At 49.3% G+C, this 24,140-nt stretch overlaps 1 protein-coding gene across 2 annotated transcripts in view; it reads right to left on the bottom strand.

Annotated features, from left to right (window-relative positions):
* The window catches only part of Acot11 (acyl-CoA thioesterase 11), a 57,604-nt gene that overhangs the window by 16,863 nt on the left and 16,601 nt on the right, over window positions 1-24,140 (bottom strand). For both annotated transcript variants that reach the window (XM_021160095.3, XM_021160094.3), the window contains exons 2-6: window positions 9,783-9,996; window positions 9,144-9,213; window positions 1,664-1,724; window positions 857-955; window positions 377-512 (exon numbers count right to left, since the gene is read on the bottom strand). In XM_021160095.3, the coding sequence (XP_021015754.1) occupies window positions 377-512; window positions 857-955; window positions 1,664-1,724; window positions 9,144-9,213; window positions 9,783-9,984 (568 nt within the window). In that variant the 5' untranslated portion in view covers window positions 9,985-9,996. The remainder of the gene's footprint in view (window positions 1-376; window positions 513-856; window positions 956-1,663; window positions 1,725-9,143; window positions 9,214-9,782; window positions 9,997-24,140) is intronic.

Below are 24,140 nucleotides of genomic sequence, written 5' to 3'. Positions count from 1 at the left end.
CCACAGTCCAAGGCAGACAGGTCATCCAGCATCAACAAGAGACCAACCATCAAGAGGGGGCAAAAATCAAGATCAAGATACAGAACAATATGGCCTATGTGTTCCCTTCAGGGAAAAACCAGGGAACTAAATAACACACACTTTGCTTAAATCTACAGAAAGAACCTCTAGAATAATATTGGAAACCCGGTAGCAGCCTTTGCCTCTGGGGAGATGATGGCCTGAGCTCAGGGGGGTGGGGGAGACTGAAAGGAGACTTGCTTTTTATACAGGGACAGAGGTCCATAGTATGACTCCTTTCTCCTTCCATTCGAAGTGGGTGTGAGGGCACCAGCTTCCCTCCTGCATAACCTGGCTGCCCCCCTTGTGCACATACCATCCTGGATGGCACAGTGGGTTAGGAGATCTTTGATGGTGTCTGCATAGACCAGTCGCATACGCCGGCGCTCAGCTGCCACCGCATGCTCCGTCTTCTCCTCCTCGGTCAATGGGATGACCTGCTTCAGCTTCACCTATTGGCCGGGAGACAAGGTGCACAAGTTCCCGGAAACAGCACAGTGGCCTGCTGCTGGTCCCTGATGGGCCTGGGCTGCTGTGGAAGAGGAGCTCCAGGGAGCTCGCCTCTCTGTGCCCACCCAGCCTCCATTGTAACCCGACAGGGCATAGTCCTCTCTAAATGTCCCCCAAGATCCCTTCTTGGGCAGAGGCCCAGAATATAGAGGGGTCTGTTTAGTAATCTGAAGACATTTAAATGTGCAGGAAGAGATGGGGAAAGGCGCAGGCACCTGGGTGGGCTCCCAGAGGGTCCCTCTCCGGGTAATGTGAGTGGGGCAGAGCAGCTGGGACAGCAGTCTACCTTGGAGAGCTCCCGGTGGGCCACGAAGGTGGCCAAGGCCTTGCAGACACTCCACTGCTTCTCAGAGCACAGATCCTCAGAGACCACCTGGATTCCCACCTGCAGAAGGAGAAGGGTGTGGGAGGAGGGAGGACAGGAAGACGTGACTCAAGGCTTGTAGCTTTAGGGAGGCTGAAGAGCCACCCAGGCTGGACCTCTGGAGTCTCTACATCACCTACCAGGTATGGGACACCAGGTACCTAGAGCTGGTTCTGCCTCCACCTCTGGTTCCCTGGGAAACCTTGGGCAACTCACCTCCCTCATCTGGATCTGTTTCCTCATCTATAGAATGGGAGTGGCCACAGCTGCTCTCGAGGAATTACTCAAAAGGTTCAAATGTCTACTCCTGCTACTGAAAGATCAGATCTGTGGGGTGCATTTGTGTACTGCCCAGAAGCATAGTCAGGACTGTTAGCCCAGCCTCTGTGGCTCTCAGGAATCAATGGCTCACTAAGTTGCAGAACCTAAATAAAGCCCAGGAGAAGAAATGAAGTCCTTAGTAGATCCCAAAGCCAACCTTCAGTCCTCCGAGTACAGGAACCATGGGCCCATTGTACAGATGTGGAAACAGAGGCCATCCAGGCCTCCATGTTCCCTCCTGTTCTATGGGATATTAGCAAGGAAGGCCTTAGGGTCCTCCTATCCCAGCCAGCTATCTTGGAACTCTAGTCAGAGTCCTACAGTGTGAGGGGGCTTGGGCTTATATCCCGAAAGACAGAGTGGAACAGGAAGGCCACCCCACCCACAGGCAGGGCCAGCCACACACACCTCCATGCTGGAGTAGAAGGCCCGGTTCACCTTGGCCTTGATATTCACCACTTGGCCGACACTGAGGAGAGGAAAGCAAGAGGTAAGCCTTCCAGAGGGACCAAAGGAGAGACAGGCACCTCAGACGCCCACACCTCAGCGAGGGACCAAAGGAGAGACAGGCACCTCAGACCCCCACACCTCAGCGAGGGACCAAGGGAGAGACGGGCACCTCAGATGTCCACACCTCAGAGGAGGAGGACTGGCAAGAGTACTTCAAGACTCCCAGAACATAGTCACACAACTGCAGTGTCACCAAGCCAGCATACAACATGAGCACTCGTCCCATAGATGGAAAATCAGAGCTTCCATAAGCAGCTAATTTACACATCCACCCCCAGCCTAGAAGCTAGAGCCCTCTTTTTGCTCTACAGCTCCCTCCTGGGGGCAGCCTCCTATCCCCCAGTGTCCAGAGCTCGCCCTCCAGCACTCCCCCTGGAGTATGACCTCTGCCTCCTGAGTCTTTAAACTGCACTGCCAAAGCCCCTGGCTTTTGTTCTCGCTTCTTCTGATTCATTTCTGTGGCTCACAAAAGCCAGAGCCTGTGCAGGGTGTGTGGCTACAGGCTCGACTGTGAGTCCTAGCACAGCCCAGCGAGTGTGTGCTTTGGTCCTCAACACACCAAGCACATGAGGCAGGGTGAGACCTCCATAAACAGTGACTAATGGAAGCCATCCATCCACATTTGACAAATGCTTGCCAAGTGCCAATGGCTGGATAGAGGAGTGGGCATGGATATGGGACATTTAAAAGTGCTAGTGTGCATTTCTACATTTGAATCTCAAAACAAACCTGGAGACAGGTTTACAGGGGAGTGAACATCAGAGAGGCTAAGCATTTGTCCAAGGTCACCCAACTAACTCGCAGCAGGGCAAGGATTCTAAATGATCTGTGTTGACCCAACCAGCCCAGTTCTTCCTAGGTGCAGCCTGTCCTTCTGGGAATGCTTCCCACATCCAAATCTCCTGGGAGCCACCTAGCTTGCCCTGTGCCCAGAGTGTGTCCAGCTGATGGGCTGGCGGGGTGAGGAGGGCAAAAGGCTAGAAACCTTGCCGAGTTCAATCTCTATGACCTCAGGAAGTCCTTTACCCCCTCTGCACTGTGGCTCGTGAACACGCAGAGTGCACTGCCTGTGGCCAAAGCTTGGAAAGGTCCATTCCAAGGGGCATGCCAGTCACAAGGCCCAAGTGTGGCCACACAAGACTAGGTTTGTCATGCTCTGCTTCAACTGTCACACCACAAATTGGTGACTTGGGGCAAGTCACCTCACCTCTGAGTCTGTGTCCTTGTAGAATGTATGGAGACAGCCCAGTGAGAGGTAGGGTGATTCAACCTGACCCTTGACTAGTCAGTGCAGGGGCTGGATGAGTGACTTCTGCTCTCAATGCTGGACAGGTCATCTCTGCTCATGTTTTCAGCAATACTGACACTCGGGCAGAGAACTGCCTTCTGTACACTGTATTTTTACATGAATTTATTCCTGTATAGATATAAAGCGAATCAGCAAAGCAAAAGCTATCAGATCCAGCCATCAGTGACATGTCCTACACTTCCATGCGTTGGAAAGTTTTCATGATCAAAAGTTAGGAAAGAGGGCTGGAGAGATGGCTCTGTGGTTAAGAGCATTGGGCCACGTGGCAACTTATAACCATCCGTAACTCCAGTTCCAGGGGATCCGAAGCCCTCTTCTGGCCTCTATGAACGCTACATACGTGGTGCACAGGCAAAACACTCACACACATAAAATTAATAAAATGCTTTAAAAGAGATAGGTAAACGCTGACACCATTGCATACACTAGCAAGATTTTGCTGAAAGGACCCAGATATAGCTGTCTCTTGTGAGACTATACCGGGGCCTAGCAAACACAGAAGTGGATGCTCACAGTCAGCTAGTGGATGGATCACAGGGCTCCCAATGGAGGAGCTAGAGAAAGTACCCAAGGAGCTAAAGGGATCTGCAACCCTATAGGTGGAACAACATTATGAACTAACCAGTACCCCGGAGCTCTTGACTCTAGCTGCATATGTATCAAAAGATGGCCTAGTCGGCCATCACTGGAAAGAGAGGCCCATTGGACACACAAACTTTATATGCCCCAGTACAGGGGAATGCCAGGACCAAAAAAATGGGAATGGGTGGGTAGGGAAGTGGGGGGGAGGGTATGGGGGACTTTTGGGATAGCATTGGAAATGTAATTGAGGAAAATACGTAATAAAAAAAAGAGATAGGTAACTTCAAAGATTGCAATGTTTATGAAAGTATATTTTTTAAGATGTATTTATTTATTATATGTAAGTACACTGTAGCTGTCTTCAGACACTCCAGAAGAGGGCATCAGATTTCATTACAGATGGTTGTGAGCCACCATGTGGTTGCTGGGATTTGAACTCAGGACCTTCGGAAGAGCAGTCGGCGCTCTTAACCACTGAGCCATCTCGCCAGCCCCGAAAGTATATTATTATAATTGCTAGAGAAGGATAGCTTCAAAGATTTTAGTGTTTATTAAAGCATATTGTTACAATTGATCATTTTTACTATCATTTTCTGTCACCTCAGTACTGGATTGGTCCTTGGGCCTCAGGCAAGAGCTCTACCACTAAAATGAGTCGCCAGTGCCTTTTTTAAAATTGTAATGTTGAGACAGGGCCTCAATGAGCTCCACAGGTTGACCTTGAACTCGCTCTGTAGCTCATACTGGTCTTGAATTCATGATCCAACTACCCTAGGCTTTGAGTAGCTGGAATTACAGACTTGTGCAACCAGGCATGGCTTAGCCATTTTTACTCAAGCCTGACTGCACCTAATTTTGAACTAAGTTTTACCATGGCTGTGAACCTATGGGAGATATCACAGTCTGTGTAGGGACTGGTGCCAGTCAGGGTCCTAGGCACCCATCAGAGATCTAGAAATAGATTCCTCCCAGGGAACGGGGGATTGCTGATTTAAAATGAACTTACCTTTCTGTGGTGTTACAAGGGGTCTGAGGGGACTGGAGGATGGCTTAGTAGTTAAGAGCACACACTGCCCTTGCAGAAGATCTGAGTTTAGTTCCTAGAACCCATGACCAATGGATCGCAACTGCCTATAGTCTCGGCTCCAGAAATCTAATGCCTCTGGCCTCTACAGGCATCTGTACTTACACACGCACACACACACACACTCATACACATACAAGGCAAATAATTATTTGGTTGTTGTTTTTTGCTACAGGGGTTCTCTGTGTATCCTGCCTGTCCTGGAACTCACTCTGTGGGCCAGGCTGGCCTGGAACTCAGAGATCCATCTGCCTCTGCCTCCTGAGTGCTGGGATTTAAGGCGTGCGCCACCACCACCACCATCATCCAGATAACACAAATAATTTAAAATAATAAAAATAAGTCTTTCTTTTTTTAAAAGAGGGCTGGGAGTAACTCGGTTACAGGATGTTTCCCGAGCTCCCCTGATAACTGTGGTACCTGACAGCAGTCATGTGTCACCTCTCTCTCTCTGTGGTACTGACAGTCCATGTGTCACCTCTCCGATAGCCACCTGGACTCAGGAGCTTCTCATCCTTCCTGCCTGTCCTCCATCCCCAGCACTCACCCTAAACAGCCTCCTTCCCTGTCACTGCCCATCTCAAGAGAGTCCCCCATGAGCCTCTGGCTCCCTAACATCCTCCAGACAGTCTTCACAATGCAAAGAGATGGCCCCTTAAATAAACCAACATGTCGAGGCCGTCCCTGGGACCCATTTGTTCTCAGGGGACATAGGGACATGTTACATTACACCAGGATGAGGCTCACAGCAAAGTTCAGATGATGGAATCTCAAGGCAGCAAATGACCAGGTATCCACAACACACAAGGAGGAAGAAAGAGGAAAAAAAGGGAGGGAGGGAGGGAGGGAGAGAGAGGGCACACAGTCCCCTTCAAGAGAGCTGATTGGAGGTGAGAGGTTAGGAGTCAGGAGCATTAGAAGACTCAATGGATTTGCAAACTTATTTCCAGACTTACTGGGATAACAAAAAATAATGACACAGCAAAACAAACTTGCAATTTGGTGTGGTCATATGCTGACAGGACAGCACTGGTGGGGAAAAGTAAGTGACCATTTTTCAGGTGTGATAATCATGTGGAAGTTGTTGAAAATTAATTCTTAGTCCTTCTAGATGTTTGAAAATATTTCACTTTGTCTTCTACTGTTTGAGACAGGGCCTCATTATGTACCCCAGGCTCAGGAAACTCCAGCCTCAGCTCCTGAGTAGTGGTATTCCAGACATGGGAATCTCTTAAAATGTCTCATTTATTAAATTATTATATTTATTTGGAGGTTGGTTTTTGTTTTTGTTTTTGTTTAGTTTGGTTTTTTCTGTTGTGTTTTTTTCCTGTTGTTGTTGTTTTGTTTGTTTGTTTTTGTTTTTTGTTTTTTTTTTTTTTTTTTTTTTTGGTTTTTCGAGACAGAGTTTCTCTGTATAGCCGTGGCTGTCCTGGAACTCACTTTGTAGACCAGGCTGGCCTCGAACTCAGAAATCCGCCTGCCTCTGCCTCCCGAGTGCTGGGATTAAAGGTGTGCACCACCACGCTGGGCTGGAGGTTATTTTTGAGACAGGGTTTTATTATATTATATAAACCAAGTCAGTTTTGAATCACACTCACAGCAATGCCCCTGTCTCCCAAGTGCTAAGTCTATCAGTGTCCACCACCACACCTGGCTTGAAATATTTTTAAATAGCAAAACTGAAAACAAACGAAAGTAACCCTGTAACTGTCTGGGTGCTGCCATGCCTGTCCTAGGCACTAACATCCCAGCTCCGGACAATGTGCCCTCCTTCTGTACTCTCTGCCCAGACTCAGTGTCACCTTCTGGCTCCTAGAGCAGGTGGACCACCTACCACATATGCACCATAGCCCTCTCCATGCTACTCAGATATGGTGTCACAGCCTTCAAAGCACAAGGCTCACAGCCCTCCATCCAGCTCAGACCACTCCAAGAACTCTCCTGAAGACCAACCCCAACTCCAACCCCATGAAGTGCACTGATAAAAAGCAAAGACCCTAGGGCCAGCTAGCCTGCTGTTAGTCAATCCTGGGTCCTCCACCTGCTGTGTGACCTGAAAGGGTTTCCTCACTTCTCTGTGCCTCAGTTTCTCCTCTGTAAAGTGAAGATACTAACAACAAAGACCTCAGACTGTAGCCCTCGTTATTAATATGTCAACAATTTAACAAAGGCATTCTAACCAATATATTGGTAAAATATAAATATAAGATGTTAACGGGAGGGGAACTCAGTACTGCCTTCAGGGGAGGGGAACTCAGTACTGCCTTCAGGGATAAAGCCTTTTTGTCAAGCTGAAAGTTTATCAAACTGATTCAAGTTAAGTTGGATCCCTTGAACTGAGAAATAAATAGAAAAATAAAAACAACTCAGCAGCTTATCAGAGCTCACTGTCTCTGTGGTGGTGGTAGTGGGAATCGAACCCAGGGCTCTGCATGCTGAACACATGCTCTGCCACGGAACCACACTTCAATCCCCAGCTTCCCACTTCAAATACAAATGACATTTCTCTATGTTCCTCTGCAGACTGGGTAGAGGGCATAAGGACTGTGTTAGTGCCTGCAAACCTAGCACGACACCAATGCTTTCTGGGTCAGTTAAGGCTTTGAACTATCTTAACTAGGTTTTCTTTCTTTCTTTTTTTAAAGAATTATTTCTTTATTTTGTGTATATGAGTATACTGTACTGTTGCTATCTTCAGACACACCAGTAGAGGGCATCAGATCCCATGACAGATGGTTGTGAGCCACCACGTGGTTGGTGGGAATTGAACTCAGGACCTTCAGGGAATTGAATAGTCAGTGCTCTTAACCTCTGAGCCGTCTCCCCAGTCCTTAACTAGGTTCCAATGGCCGTAATGAAACACCATGACCAAAAGCAACTTAAAGAGGGAAGGGTTAATTTCACTCACAGTCCTACACTACAGTTCATCCATCATCCAAGAGAGTCAGAGTAGGGACCTGGAAACAGACACTAACACGGAGGCCATGGAGGGGTGCTGCTTACTGGCTTGCTCCCCATGGCTTGCTCAGCCTGCTTCTTTATACATCCCAAGACCACTTTCCCAGAGCGCCATCACACCAGCGGGCTGGGCCCTCCCACATCAATCATTCATCAAGAAAATGTCCCACAGGCCAATCTGATAGGGGCATTTTCTCAATTGAGGTCCCTTCTTCCCAAATGACAGGTTGGGTCATGTTGACATAAAACCAGCCAGTCTGTTAACTAATACTGAACACATAGTGAACAAGTGACTGAGTACAGGGACCGGCTGACATTCTTCCTTAATAGGACACACAGGGCACCAGGCAGCCCTCAATAAGGCCTTGGCACTTGACGTCCTGTGTATGGTTGGCATAACTAGGAGTGGGCCAGTAGCAAGAGCTCTATGTAAGGCCTGTCCTGGGCCAACGGCTCAGCAGCCTTCTCGTGTCCCAGCCTGATGAGGCTCAGTGGCTCAGCATGTGAGGTAACCTGTAACAGCCACCGAAAAATAAAGGCATCCCTGCGTAAGAGCTGGAGGGGGGAGAAAAAGCACTGGTGGCTGCTGGCTCACTCTTCTAGTGTAGACTTCGGTGCCGTGTCAAGGGGTCTCCTTTTCAGAATAATCTCTTGTGCACTGTGTAACAAAGCATCAGCTGTCTCCATAAACACCTTCTCCAACACCTTCTGAATGGTTTAATAAGTAGCTAAATGGCCTATAAAAAGCAGGAGAGGAAAGGCGGAAACCCCAGGCAGAGAGAGGCACTCTGGGAAAGAGTCAGAAGACTGGAGGAGAGAGAGATAACTACCAACCCCCATGGTGGGACCCTGCTAGATGACCACATTTCTTAGATGAGTCATTTAAAAGTCGACGTGTCATTATTGGGGGCTGGCGCCTCAGAGACATTTCAGCTACACTACCTGTAATCCAGTGACCAGGAACCTATGAACAAATGTCTGAGCTAAAAGAGCTATTTCCTGACCAAATGCAAGTCTTTTCACTTACCAGGGAAGGAAACAAGGCCCAGGGAGAGAACTGACTTACCCAGAGTCACAGAGTACGGCATAACACATAGACCCCCAAGTTGCGGGCTCTGCATATTTCCACAGCCTGGCTAAGGCCTCCATACTCCACCAGAGGAGCCTTTCCAACTGCAAACCTGAGGCAACTTCCCCGGCCTCAACCTGACAAGAAAGCCCACCTGATGGCACAGAGCAAAAGGCTACGCCTAACCCATTGCTGTCCCACACGCCTGCAGAAAGATGTCCCACTCCTAAGACACCATGCTCCAACCCTCCAAGGCCATCAGTCAACGGAGGCCGCTCCAAGTGTCACACAGTCTGGTGGGTGCAGGGACGGGGATGCAGGCCCTGGGTTGGGGCGGCAGGTGGAGAGAGACCAAGAGGGTAATCAAGCCACTTACCTAATGGTATGGTCGAAGTAGATGTCATCCATAGAGGCTGTGACGCAGGGGCAGCCAGCATGCCTCTCCGCTGGCTCGGGAGAAGAAAGCCTAATGTTAGCAGCCTCCCCGGTCACACAGATCTCTGACCAAATATCTTCCAACAGCTTCTCCGTGAGAAGTTCCCCCTACTTCTCCTCCCACTTCTGCTTCCGTGCTTCAGCCCTGGGTGTGCTCTGGAGCCTTTTCCCTGACCCCACAGCTGCCTCAGGGCCTCTCAAACCCTGCTGGTATAGCCAAGTCACTGTTAGACCCTAGAGGCTGGACACAGAAAGGATCATCAGTCCCTATGTCTGGCCTTTACCAGCCAGCCAATCAGGAAAGCGCTGTGGTTAAGGGCGCAGTAGAGGCAGACAGGGTCATCTGCATGGTACCAACACCCAGGGCTGGGTAACTTGGGGCGGGGGAAGTAGGGAGAACAGGCTGCCCCGACAACTAGTTGAAGAGAAGCAGGGGACCAGCGGGACCTAAGACCAGAAGGGGAACAAGTGTGGTACTCATGAGAGAGGAAGAGATCATCTTTAAAATCTGAAGCCCCTGCTTCAGGTTCTACAGGGCAAGCCGTGGGGATGTGCCAGCGAGCCTGGAGCATGGCCTCACCTGATAGGCAGGCTGTGGTGTCGATCCATTTGAGCAACTGTCCAATGCTCAGCTCCCCACGGTGGTTGGTGTGGCAGGGCAGTACCAGCTGGCTCATCTGCACCTCCGTGGGGTTCCGGTATTCTTCACCCTCTGCCATGGTAGGAGGGTCTCCGGACTCCGGATGAGAGATTGACTTCCGGGATGTGCGATTAGAGAACATAGAGGCGAAGCCCTGGGGACGGGTGAGGACGGCATGGTCAGCATCCTGCACGTCTCTGCACTGTGGAACCCTGACACCTCAAGTATGCAGAGGGAGAGAAGCTAGGACCACCTCCCACCAGCCTCATGGGGAGTGGCCACCACCTCCAGCCCAGGATCTCAGAGTTCAGCGGAATGCCACCTGTGCCTGCTCCCTCTTAGGAGAGTGTCCACTTCCTTGTTACAGCTAGTGGGCGACTTTTAAAGTCTTTCTTTACACTGACTTTCCTCAGCCTCTAGACAGCTGGAATTATAGACATGTTGCCATATCAGGTTCCTGACTTTCTCTCTTTGAGAAAGTCAAAAAGTGGTAGGGGGCTAGACAGATAGCTTAGCAGTTAGGAACACTTACTGTGGACTGGAGAGATGGCCCAATGGTTAAGAGCACTGACTGCTCTTCCAGAGGTCTTGAGTTCAATTCCCACCAACCACATAGTGACTCACAACCATTTGTAATAGGATCTGATGCGCTCTTCTGGTGTGTCTGAAGACAACTACAGTGCACTCATATACATAAAGTAAATAAATCCATTTTTTTAAAGCACTTGCTACGAAGTCTGAGGACCAGAGTTCAGATCCCAGCACCCACATATCAAACTGTGTGGTATTTTGAATGAGAATGCCCCTGCTCCCCCTTATAGGCTCATAGATCTGAATGCTTAGTCCCCAGTCCTGTTTAGGAAGGTGTGGGATATGGGGCTGCTTCAGATTGTCCACTGCAGCCGACTATGATTTGCCTCCTGCTCTAGCAGGGGTATGATTTTGCCAGCATCGGATAGCTTCTATAAATGTGTGACGTTAGGAATTCGGGAGACTTTTCTTTTTTTTTTTTTTTTAAAGATTTATTTATTTATTATATGTAAGTACACTGTAGCTGTCTTCAGACACTCCAGAAGAGGGCGCCAGATCTCGTTGTGGATGGTTGTGAGCCACCATGTGGTTGCTGGGATTTGAACTCTGGACCTTCGGAAGAGCAGTCGGGTGCTCTTACCCACTGAGCCATCTCACCAGCCCCTCGGGAGACTTTTCCAAGGGTATATAAATAAATGCTAGAGCCCTGAGGGTTGGGGGAACAGTTGGATTGTTGGATTGTTGGTTGTTTGTTGTTGGTCACCATGTGTTAAGTAGTTGTGCACAAAGAAGAAACAACAAGAAGAAATCAGATATCCTGCCGGTGAAGATCAAACTTGCGCCAAAGAACTCGACACCCCTAATCAACAGGAAGTAGTCTAACAATAACATAACATTCCCTTTCCCTCTATTCTTTTTTCTCGCCTATCTAGTATTAGCTGTTCAAAGGGTGGAGAAGGGTGGAAAAAAGAAGAATCCATAAAGTAGCCAAAGTCCAGCTACAAGGTGTGGCCTTATTGTAGGAGGTGTGTCACTGGGGCAGGCTTCAAAAGCCCATGCCATTCCCAATTAGCAGCTCTCTGCCTCACGGTTGGGACTCAGCTACTGCTCCAAGCCATGCCCACCTACCTGCTGCCATGCTCCCTGCCATGATGGTCACGGACTCACCCTCTGAAGCTGTAAGGCTCCAGTACACTCTTCTAAAAATTGCCTTGGTCATGGTGTCTCTACACAGCCAAAGTAACTAAAACATTGAGCATCTTACAAGCTCCTGTAACCCTAGCTCCAAGGTGGACAGATCCAGGAGAAGAAACAAGTGTGGCACTCATGAGAGTGAATAGGCCACCTGCCTGAAGACAGGAAAGGGTCACCCAGCTTAAACCCCACCTCTCATATGTGGGTTCCAGAACTTTCTGTTGGTCCTTTGGTTGTGTCACATGACTGACAGTGATCTACCCAGAGTTCCAAACTCAGCAGATCTGAGGAACCCTGGGGCTTGCTGGCTTCCATCTTAGCCAGGAAAATGTGAGAGAAACTCTGGCTCAAAGGAATAGGTGGAAAGTGATAAAGGAAGACCCTTGAAGCCTTTTGGCACACCTGCACACACACACACACATACATGGACAATACAAATAAATTAATTAGATACATTTTTAAATGTAGCCGGTACACACATGAAGAAGTCACATGTCTCTATCTCAGCATCAAAAAGTAAGGAAATTTTGATATAGTCTCAAAAATAAATGAAAGGTATAGACATTATATTGAGTGAGACAAGGCGGTCACAAAAGGACAAGCACTTGAAGTCATTCATAGGACATCCTTGGATCATGTTCATAGTACAATGGGATGGCTGGGAGCTGAGCTACTGCTTAATCGGGGGAGCAGAGGGCAGGATCCAGTTCAAGAAGATAAGTTCATGAGAGGGGGCTAGAGAAATGGTTCAGAGGTTAAGAGCACTGAATGCTCTTCCAGAAGTCCTGAGTTCATTTCCCAGCAACCTTATGGTGGTTCACAACCATCTGTAATGGGATCTGATGCCCTCTTCTCATGTGTCTAAAAACAACACTGAACTAACATATATAAAATAAATAAACCTTTTTTAACAAAAAGTTCTGTAGCTCATGAATAGTGAAGAGGGCTCAGTATCAGCAGTTAACCCCACTGATCTATACATGTTAATTCCCAGGTGTAGTGGTACACACCTGTAATGCCAGTCCTTGGGAAACAGAGGCATCCAGATGTCTGTGAGTCAAAGCCAGCCATGACCACATGGAGAGTGCCATGCTAGTCAGGGTTCCACAGTGAGACACTGTGAGAAGAGGAGGAGCCGGGCAATGGTGGCACACGCCTTTAATCCCAGCACTTGGGAGGCAGAGACAGGCAGATTTCTGAGTTCGAGGCCAGCCTGGTCTACAGAGTGAGTTCCAGGACAGCCAGGACTACACAGAGAAACCCTGTCTCAAAAAACCAAAAGAAGAAGAAGAAGAAGAAGAAGAAGAAGAAGAAGAAGAAGAAGAAGAAGAGGAGGAGGAGGAGGAGGAGGAGGGGAGGAGGAGGAGGAGGAGGGGAGGGGAGGGGAGGGGAGGGGAGGGGAGGGGAGGGGAGGGGAGGGGAGGGGAGGGGAGGGGAGGAGAGGAGAGGAGAGGAGAGGGGAGGAGAAGGGAGGGGAGGGGAGGAGAGGAGAGGAGAGGGGAGGAGAAGGGAGGGGAGAAGAAGGAAGGGGAGGGGGGAGGAGAGGGAGAGGAAAAAGGAAAGGGAAGGGAAGGGAAGGGAAGGGAAGGGAAGGGAAGGGAAGGGAAGGGAAGGGAAGGGAAGGGAAGGGAAGGGAAGGAAAGGAAAGGAAAGGAAAGGAAAGGAAAGGAAAGGAAAGGAAAGGAAAGGAAAGGAAAGGAAAGGAAAGGAAAGGAAAGGAAAGGAAAGAGGAAAAGTTTAAAGTAGTAAATTCTAAAGCAAATGGAGCAAATGCTCCAAGTAAAAGCAGATTTCAAGTGGCCCTGGAAATGGTAAGATCTGACACTGATCGTACTGTAAACAGTAAGACCCGAGGCTCTCCACTTCTCAGAGAACTGGGAAGGACACTGCCTTAGTGGACACTCACTACCATAACTGCCAGTGTATTGGTGAAGCCTCAGCTACATGGTCCTCAGGCCAAGCATCTGCAGGGTCATACTGTTGTTGGTTCGTGGTGGCCCTGGGAGTTGCAGTTTCCTGTAAGTTTGGTGTGGCTGAACCAAGAAAGAAGGTATATGCAGATTTCTACAGAAAATACGATTCTGTGAAAGATTTTGAAGAGACGAGGAAGGCTAGTATCAAAATGCAAGGTGATTTTTGAATGTAAAGAATTCTTTGGATTGAGTTCCATAAACGTTCACCACTGAGCTGTGTGCCTGAACTATGAAACATGAATATGTGGGCTAAGAGCCGGGCGGTGGTGGCGCACACCTTTGATCCCAGCACTTGGGAGGCAGAGGCAGGAGGATTTCTGAGTTCGAGGCCAGCCTGGTCTACAGAGTGAGTTCCAGAACAGCCAGGGCTATATAGAGAAACCCTGTTTCAAAAATAATAATAATAATAATAATTAATAATAATAATAATAATAATAATAATAATAATATGTGGGTTAAGAAGTAGTCTCTTTCAATAAACAGTTAACAATTAGAACAAAACCAAAAGTGAGACCTGGGGTTGGCAGACAAGGAAAGGAAGGAGAAGATATAAGGAAGAGTCCTCCACCTCCTATGCAGGGAGGTCTGGGCCAGCGAAGCCCAGGAATACAGAGCTCCCAATACCGTGTCTCAAGCAGTGACTCCAACTTCATCCCCACAGCCCACAGGCCCCTCTCTCAGGCTCTGTCTTTCCTGAGGTGGCCTCAGAAGGAGTGCCTCAGTCAGTACTGCGTCTTCACTGCTCAAGTCTCAGACCATGGAGCTCTGGGTAGTCAGTCACCTGACCCAGCGGAAGAAACAACAGAGAAAGTTCTGGATCCCACGTATGAGATATAGGGGCTTCACGCTTGGCAAACCCTTTCCTACTCTCCAGGCAGAAGCAAGGACATGCCTGGCAGCCCCTCTGATGAGAGAGAGACCTGTTGTCCTATCTCTGTCTGTCTCCCTAGTCAGAAGTGTGCTCCAGTGCTTGGCACACCTGCACTTGTGAAAAAGAATGGGGGTTGGGGGGCTGGCAAGGTGGCTCAGCGGGTAAGAGCACTGACTGCTCTTCCGAAGGTCCTGAGTTCAAATTCCAGCAACCACATGGTGGCTCACAACCACCTGTAATGGGATCTGATGCCCTCTTGTGGCACAGCTGAAGACAGCTACAGTGTACTTATATATAATAATAATAAATCTTTGGGTGGAAGCGAGTGGAATTGATTGACCAGAGCGAGCAGAGGTCCTAAAACTTCAATTCCCAACAACCACATGAAGGCTCACAGCCATCTGTTCAGCTACAGTGTACCCATATACATAAAACAAATAAATAAATAAATCTTAAAAAAAAAAAAAAAGAATGGGGGTGGGGTTCCAGTTCTCCTGGCCAATTGTGGCTGTCAGCTGTGGTCAGTCACAGTGTGTTATCATAGCTCCTAAGTGCTGCATACTCTCTGAAGTGCTTCGCATGTATAAATCTAGTTCTATTCCAACAACAGACTTGTGGGGCAGGTACTCTTTGCCATCATGTCACAGACAAGGAAACTGAGGCTGGAGTCAAAGGCAAAGCCCAACTGCAGTCCCAGGGGCCTGGTCGGGAACTTGTTCCTGGGAGCTATACACATGGCTCCCAGGGTCTCCTAGGACAAGAGGAGGCTAAAGCCCGGGTCCTTGGGAGCAGCAGCACAAAGTGTTCACACGACAGGGACAGGTATGAGCCTAGTTCAGCTCACAGTGGGATGAGGGCACAGCTGGCTGGTGGGCCACAGTCTCTCATAAAGGTCCTGCAGCTAACCTGCTGACTTCAAAAGATCCAGGGTAACTCATTCAAAGCCCATGACTACTAGGATGATAGAGACAAGCTGGGCCTCTCTAACCCAGAACTGCTGTGCCTCCCAGAGATGCAGCCTCTTCCAAGAATCCCTGAGTACTTGGGAGGCAGAGGCAGGCAGATCTGTGAGTTCAAAGCCAGTCTGATCTACAGTTTTAGGATGGACAGGGTTACACAGAGAACCCTGTCTCAAGAAAGAGGAAGAGGAGGAGGGAGAGGAGGAAGGAGAAAGAAAGAAAGAAAGAAAGAAAGAAAGAAAGAAAGAAAGAAAGAAAGAAAGAAAGAAAGAAAGAAAGAAAGAAAGGAATACAAAAAAAAGAAAGGAAGGAAGGAAAGAAGGACGGACAGGAAGAGTCCCTGGGCAGCAGGCACAGTGCAGGACCGTGTAGGAGAGGAGGAGGGCAGACCTAGGAACTCTTGGCCTGGGTGGGAGTCCACACCAGACAGCTGTCCATCTTTCAGGCTCTCAAAGGCAGCCTGAAGGCTGCTACACTTGAAGCAGCAGGTCCTGTTGCCATGGAAACCACTGCCAAAGGCGGCCCCAGCCTGGCTGTGCACCCAGAGCCTGCATGGATGTTGATGCAGGTGGCTGGATTTCTGGGTGTGGTTGCTCAAAGAAGAGGGAAGGTAGGTTCTGTTTTCCCACATTATTCACAGGGAGAGAAACTCGTAGAACATTCTAGACCAGTGATCTCAACCTTCCTAATGTTGTAAACCTTTAATACAGTTCCTCATATTATAGTGACCCCCAACCACAAAATTATCTCATTGCTACTTCATAACTGTAATTTTGCTACTGTTATGAAATGTCATGTAAATATCTGATATGCAGGACATCTGTTATTTGACCCCTGTTAGAGAGTTGGTGGAACCCCAAAGGGGTCATGACCCACGGGTGAGAACAGCTGTTCTAGACAGAAGCCCTGAGAAAGCTGAGGAAATGCAGGAGGCAGGATGCAGAGGATAGGTGGGAAAACAAAAGAAGCCCCCGTGGGGAACACAGCAAAGACCCATATGCCCACACGGTGTCCTGAATTACCACATCCTTGATCACACAGGATGCTTACCAGGAATGCAGAGATCAGGGATCATGGCCCATCTCACAGATGAAGAAACCAAGAACAGCTAAGCCCAGGCCAGTAGTCAGCACTTGGGATCCAGACTCTCCTGCTCCTCTGCTTCAATCCTGAGACACACACACACACACACACACACACACACACACACACGCGCAGTGCTGGAGTGTGGCCATCCCTTCAGACTCCATAATGTCTAAAGACAGGACTAATGACATTGTGGCTCTTTTTGTTCATTCATTCATTCAATCAATCAATCAATCAATCAATCAATCATTTGACAAGCACCTCTTCTGCATACTGGGCCCTAAGTCAAATGCCAAGGACACAAGATGCATTGAGCCTATATACAGTAAGACCTCAGTCAAAAGACAAACAGGAGCAGACTTAAGTACAAATCCCATCCTGTCCCCCAGACACTATGATTTCAAAGAAAGGCCCTTCCTTCCCTGAGCCAAGCCCTAGATCTAAGATTCTGGGTTCTAGCCTGAGTTCTGACCTGCCTAGTTTCCAGTGAAAAGCCATGAGGGTCACCACCCTGTGAAACAGAAATGCCACAGGCTGAGTGCCTGCCTGAGGCAAGCAGAGGAACTTATTCCTATGTCCCCCTACTCTGCAAAAAGAAGTGTGCAGAACCCCAGGCTAATGCCCAGGCCACAGGATCAGGTCCTCCAATTGCTATTGCATAAATGTCTCAGACTCTACTCTCTCCTTGAGCTCCATGGTAATCTGCTCACTCTCAGAGCCAAGATGGGCAGCCAGCCAGCAGGAGGCAGGAATGTGTACAGCCAGGAAAGCTTTAGCCAATGGGGACACTAGAGCATGGCCACTCCTCCCAAGACTGCAGAAGCCTGGGATGAAGTCAGAGCCAGGCAAGCAGGGCCAAGACAGCTGACAGGGAGGGAGGGCGGGCATGTGGAGGTCAGAGCCAGGCCTTCCCTGACTGCAGCTATGCCAGACACTGGCCCCAGGTCACCCCAAACCTGGCCAGATTTTAGTCCTGACCCCAGCTGACCATGCCATGGACTTGGTTTCCATCCTCCTGGCCTGTGTCGCCCCACTGGGTCAGAGCAGAAGAGACCACATTGCCCAAACCCTCTACAGTGAGATTTGAGACACTAAGGGAAAGGCTGCCCAGTGATACCCAGATGAGGAGCCAATAGAAACCTTCAGGAGCCAGGGTTGCTGCTAAGCAACCTAACAGCTTCCCCTCTATTTCCTCCATGGTCCAAGTAGCCAAGTCTTGGTGATCTCAACTCCTTCAGTCCTGCCCACCATCTGCCCACTCTGGACCCTGTATGTCTAACTGTACATGTTTCCACAGTCTGACCTCAGGCCTCCACACTCTACTGGCCATTCTCAGACGCCACTAAAAGCCCACAGCCACTTGCTATGCCTTGCCTTCCAGGGAGACCTCATAACGTCCCTGCCACAGGTCTTCTTGTGGCACTCTGCCCTTCCTAAAGAGCAGGCCTCACCGGGCACATTCCTCACTCAAGAATATCGGATGCAGAGAGAAGACAGGAGACAGATGCTGTTGGGTGCCTGAAGGCCAAGCCAAGGGAGTTCCTTTTAGTCCTGAAAAGTCCTGCAGAAAGGAACGCCCTACAGTTAGTGGGGACAGGAAACCCAGAGTTTATGGGCCCATTCTGCAGTAGCAGTCCTACAGCAAGGGACTATCCTGGAGGGAGTCACTGGCTTAGGAGCCCTTGAAGTAACTCATCATGAAACAAGTGGTGGGGTCCCTTGGCTTAGGCTCGAGTGCAGTTATATAATGAACCTGTACAATCTCAGGCAAGCTGTTCAACCTCCGTTTCCTTGCCCATAGAAAGAGGATCGATCCTAAGCCAGGCCTGGTGACACACACCTCTGATCCTATCACTGGGAGGCAGAAGCAGACAAATCTCTATGAGTTCAAGGCCAACCTGGTTTACATAGCATGTTCCAGGGCATCCAAGTCTACATAGAGAGACCCTGTCTCAAAACAACAACAACAAAGATTATAATTCCTGCCTCCAAGGGTTATCAAAGGAATGGCACTAAGGAGATCAAGCATGAAACACCCCTGGCATCCTCCATCCATGGAGCACATTTGTTGAGCACTTATTTTTAGCACTATGAAACTAAGTCAGACGCTGTCCTTTCTACCACGAAGATAGCAGGGCCACAGGGCAACCCAGGGCAGGGGTTAGGAGACTGTTATCATCCGCCTCCAGGAGGGAGGCTGGGAGAATCTGAAACACCAGTGATCTGTGGTCCCCTGAACCACAAGACAGAGCTTCAATCCCTGACAGTCTACAGTCAAGAGTTCTTCCCTGCCCTCCCCTCCCCCATCCTGTCTCTGCCAAGGCCCCATGGAGAGCTATAAGGGCATCCCACAAGGAGGTGGGAAGAGAGCCCTCTGGCCCACCCTGGGAGCCACAGGCAGGTCCCATGAAAGGCCTCATTGTCTGAAACCGGCAGCACTGAGCCATGTAATGATGTTGCCTAAACTGGATACTGTCCTCACAAAGGAGGCCATGGCCCCAGCCTCTCAGAGATCCCAGCTACACACACACACACACACAGAGAGAGAGAGAGAGAGAGAGAGAGAGAGAGAGAGAGAGGCATGCACATACATACCCCACAGAACACAGATTGAGAGCAAGAATGCAAACAAATCAAGTTAAGAAACCAGGTCTGGGAAGGGTAGTGAAGTTAACCAGTGCTTTTTGGTCAAGTATTTCCTCCATGCCAGCTTAAGTGTCAGGGCCTGAGTTAGATGTTTCCATATTGTCATTATCTTCCCTGCACAGCATCCACCTCTACTGACAAACAAAGCACGGAGGAGAAAAGGCACACGGCTTCTGCGTGGTGGCATTTCAGTCATCCCAAGCCCACCAGCAAAGGACCATGGGTAGCTCTCCCCAGCATTTCTGCAAGCCCTAGATGTAAAAAGGGCAGAAACTCAGAGAAGTGAAGAAAATGACCTCCAAGTCACACAGTCAGTGACAGATGAAGGAACAAAGCCTCGGGCCCTGGGTCCCCCACGAGAGGCTGACAGGAGCTGATTGGACTGCTACATGTGCAGGCACTGGGTTTGCCTTACTTCTGAGCTCTCACTGGGTTTCTTGGGGTGGAGAGGGGGAGAAAGACCTGAACTCAATATGGAGAAGAAGGAAAGGAAGGCTAGGTTAGGGACAAGCACTCTTTGCCCCTCCGAGCCCAGCTTCAGGTGCTGTCTCCAGCCCTGCCACTTGGCCTCCTGGAGCTGAATATAAATGCTTCTCCCGGCACATCAACCCCATGAGACCTGAGCGGGTCACTCTCATCTCAGTTTCTATATATGCCAAATGCCTAAGGCTAGTGAGCCCACTGGGATAGCTAATCTCAAAATCACAGGGAGGAGCTGGACATGGTGGTGTAGGCCTGTGATTCCAGCACTTTTGAGGCTGCTCTAGCAGGGAAATGACAAATTAGAGGCCAGCCTGGGATACACAGAGACACGGTGGTGGTCTGAATGAGAATGGCCCCGTAAGCTTATATATTTGAATGTCTGTCCTGCGTAGTCATATTCCGCCCCCACCCACCCACAGTTGGTAGAACTATTTGGGAAGGACTAGGAGGTGTGGCCTTACTGGAGGAGGAAGTGTATCATTGGGGGTGGGCTTTGAGGTTTGAAAAGACTTCCCGCCATTCCACTAGTGCTCTCTTCTCTCTGCCTTCTACTTGCACGTAGGATGTAAGCGCCCAGCTACCTCTGCAGTGCTGTGCCTTCCTGACTGCTGTGATGGTTCACATCATGATGGTCAAGGACTCTCTCTCTGAAGCTGCAAGCATAGCCCTCAGTTAAAAGATGTCTTGAGTTCAATTTCCAGCAACCACATGGTGGCTCACAACCATCTGTAATGGGATCCTATGCCCTCTTCTGGTGTGTCTGAAGACAGCATACAGTGTACTCACATACATTAAATATTTTTTTTAAGATGCTCTGGACATGTTTTTGTTTTTTGTTACTGCAACAGAAAAGTAAGTTAGACAGACACTGTCTCAGAAAACAATGAAATCATGGGAAATAAATAAGCACTGGCCAGGCTATGGAGACGGCCCCTTAGTGTCCAGGCAGCAACACAGAAGGCTTGAACACCTGTGAAAGGTATCACCTCAGAAAAGAAAGTTGAATAGAGGGTCTGGAGACATTGGTCAGTAGTGAGGAGTGTGATGGTCTTGCAGAAGGCCAGAGCTCCATTCCCAGCATCACTTCAGAAGGCTCACAATTGCCTGTAACTTCTGCTCCAGAGATTCTGACCCCCTCCCCTGACCTCCATGAGCAGTCACATATGCACAAACCTACATGTGCACATAAAATACTTTTAAAAATTAAACAGAAACACCTCATGTCTGAGCCCTTATCCTCCTAGGGTAGTCCCTTTTTTTTTTAATTTTTAAAGAAATCAAAATAGGTCCTCAAAATATACAGGTATAGCAGCTTCTAGTTCAGTTAGAGACCCTGTCTCAAATATGGTAGAAAACAATATAAGGAAGACACACAGCATTGACTTCTGCCCCCAGCCACCTGCACACAGACACAAGGAACCCATGTAGATGCACACTCACGCATACAGCCGGAGGACCAGAAGGCAGAGCGTGCCACCATGACACCTGACACGTGGAGGAAGCCCTAGGGACAGGGATCATCGGCTCCATGGCCTCACTTTCTCACGTTTCAAATGGCCCTTGGCCAAACTGTCTTCAAGACTTTCCAGCCCGGAAAGGCTCCCTGCAGGAAGAACTGCCTTAAAGGCCTCCAAGGCACAGCCACCTCCCCTCAGCACTGTTCTCCATGATGACACCATTATTTAACTATGGGAATGTTAAAGAAAAAAGACACACAGGGCAGGAATCCTCTCTCAACTTGGTACCCATGTGGCCTTAGAAGCAAGTCTGGCTTGTTGGAAAGCAAATTTGAGAGTTTGTTCAGTGGGTCCTCCCCATTCCAGTTTAACGCCACAGCAGGAAGAAGGCAGAGCATACGCCCCTGCTCCCTCATTCTAGAACCCAACAGAACATCATCTGCCTCCCTCCACCCCAAGGATAAAAATAACCTTGTCTGCAATCTGATGCCTGCCATCAGCCAGTCACCAGAACTGCCCGGGGCCCACCAAGGAGCTGGCAGCAGACCAGATCAAGCACAGGGATATCATCTAAATGCAATCCCACGCATGCATCGCCTGACCCATGGACAAAAACGGGAAGAGCATTCACTGACAAAATGTACTAGCGCCCAGAGAGGTCCAACATGGGGTTCAGGGAGCTCGGCTCTGTGTCAGAGAGGCAGGACGGAGGCCATGCCTCCTGCTTGACTACCTGCAGCCTTTGTTCTAGCATCTTGATGCCGAGAAGGGCTTAGAAATTAATTACATCCATTGGGAAGTATCAGTGGTGAAACAGAAGCAAAGAAAGTCTCTGTCCCAGATCTTAAACGAGTGAGCAAAGCCAGGAGTTTTGGGGGCAAGTCATTACAGGGTTATTTCCTCTGAACTGAACTTCTCAAAGAAGCCGCCTCTATATGGAAGGTCCTGAATGTGGCTGGACCGTCGGCTGACTTGAACACTGTGACTGTGGAGAGATGGAATAAACCTGTATTTGTCTCTTAGGTATTGAGACAAAGTCTCTCTTTGTAGCTCAGGCTGGCCTCACACTCATGACCCTCCTCCTGTCTCAGTGCTGGGATTACAGTATGTCCAGAGCCTTTCCCAAAGCCATTCACAATCATCTCCTTATGTGACCCAACATCCTCACGACTACCAGGAAACTTCCTGGGATACGCAACTAACCTAGCAGACCGATAGCCTTCACTCTTTCACCAACCCCAAAGCTAAAACTACAGCAAGTAACCTGTCTGCAGACGGAAGCCCACCCTCTGCCTTAGCCCACCGACCTGAAGTCTCCTGGGACGTTACGGCAAATTTAGACATACCTGCCTCCATCTCCATCCAAGGTGTTTTGAGGATTAACACATTTCTGAAACCATGAGCACCAGCCTAACAGTGAGATGCCATGGTGGAAGAGACTGGAGGGCAAGGAGTAGCTGGTTAGCTAGCACGGAGCCCAGCAGCTCATCTTCTGCTTGGGGAAACAGGAATGTGGAGAAGAGAGGTTCTGGAGTCTGTAGATGGCTTTTGAGTCTAGTCCAATCTATCTCTGAGGGGCCCAGGCAGCTCTCTTCCCTTCTGTCCACTTAGATATTCTTTTGCTCAACCGCCACCTGGCAACCCAATAATTCGGTTTCCTTGTTTGTAAAGTGAGACTCTAAAGACTTAGCACGGCTGACCTGAGGTGTAAATGAAGGGACGTAGCCAAAGGACTTTGCCAATCACAGTGGCTCTGACCTCCGTCTGAGCAAGGGCAGTCCATCAGACTGGGTCAGCCTACCAAGTCTAAGCCGGCTGCCATCCCAGAGTCAGGGTCCAGATGAAAGACAGACAAGGCAAGAAGTAACATGGGAAATGCTGTCACACCCAGGGGCACAGGGGTCATGTGACCAGGATGCAGCTTTCCCCTGACAGCATGCCCGCTCCGACTTCTCTGTATTGCTTGGACATTAGACCCACCATGTACCTGAACTTAACAACCTGTACAATGTGAGCAAGTATTTCACCCTCTCAGAGCTCAGAGTCCTCAGTTCATGGAGCTGAAAGAGGTAAATGGGCACGGAAGTTGAGAATAGCTACCCTCCTTTGAAGACATTTGGGTTGGTTTTTTTTTTGTTTGTTTGTTTGTTTGTTTTTTGAGATGGGAATTTCATTCTGAGCCCAGGCTGACCTCAAACTTACCATATAGCCCAGGCTGGTAAATGTTCTCCACGTGCCGGTATTGCAGACTCCGCCCACCATGCCAGCTGCGTTTACTTCTTTAATCTTCACACAGCCCTAATAGCTGGGTGTCCCATTCCCATTTTACAGATGGGAACGCAGAGGCTCAAGAAGAGTAAACAGCTTACACCTACACACATAGGATCACCCAGCTGATAAGGACAGAACTGAGACCTAGGTCCACACTTGTGTAGCTCAGAATCCAAGGCTGCTTGACCATTTTGAAGTACTACCGCCTGTCTAGCAGACAGGATAGTCATTTATGTCTCTGGGCATTTGATCCCACCACAGGTAGGCCAAGCCAGCAGCCACATCTCTATTCTGGTTTCCTGAGACTCCTCCTCATGTCCCTTCAAGCCCTCTTGCAGGGTGAGCGATGGTATCAGGACCTGGATCAAAACTGTCTGAAACACGCTGGTCCACCACCAAGGAGGAAAATGCTAGAAAGGACTTTGTCTATCTAGCCAGACTGCTCGGGAACAGTATTGAGATCACCACACCTTCCAGCAGCAGCTGGCTACCTGCGCTTGCTTGCCCACTCCCTTCTGCAAACCCTTCTCCTATCCAGTCCTTCATCTCCCACCCTCTGCCTCTATGCCTCACTGCCGGCCTGGCCTACTGCATTAGACTGTTTGCCACTGCCCACCCCACCCCCCACCTGACCCCCCACCCCACCCCCAGTCACCAGAAGGCCTAGAGAGCAACTAGAATGTTTTGATCACAAGCAGTCTAGCCCCAGTGTGATCTTACCCTCCCTGTGCCACACCCAGCCCCAAACCCCCAGTGACATGCAGTGATCCCTCCATGCTGAGCCCTCACACTGAGGTCGGGTCTGCCACTCAGGGGTCTGTGAAGGA

This window comes from Mus caroli, unplaced genomic scaffold (assembly GCF_978045245.1).
Source record: "Mus caroli unplaced genomic scaffold, Mus_caroli_1 scaffold_6, whole genome shotgun sequence".
Classification (NCBI taxonomy): Eukaryota; Metazoa; Chordata; class Mammalia; order Rodentia; family Muridae; genus Mus; species Mus caroli.
Note: the sequence above shows the minus strand (reverse complement) of the source record. Positions and strands in the feature narration are given on the sequence as shown.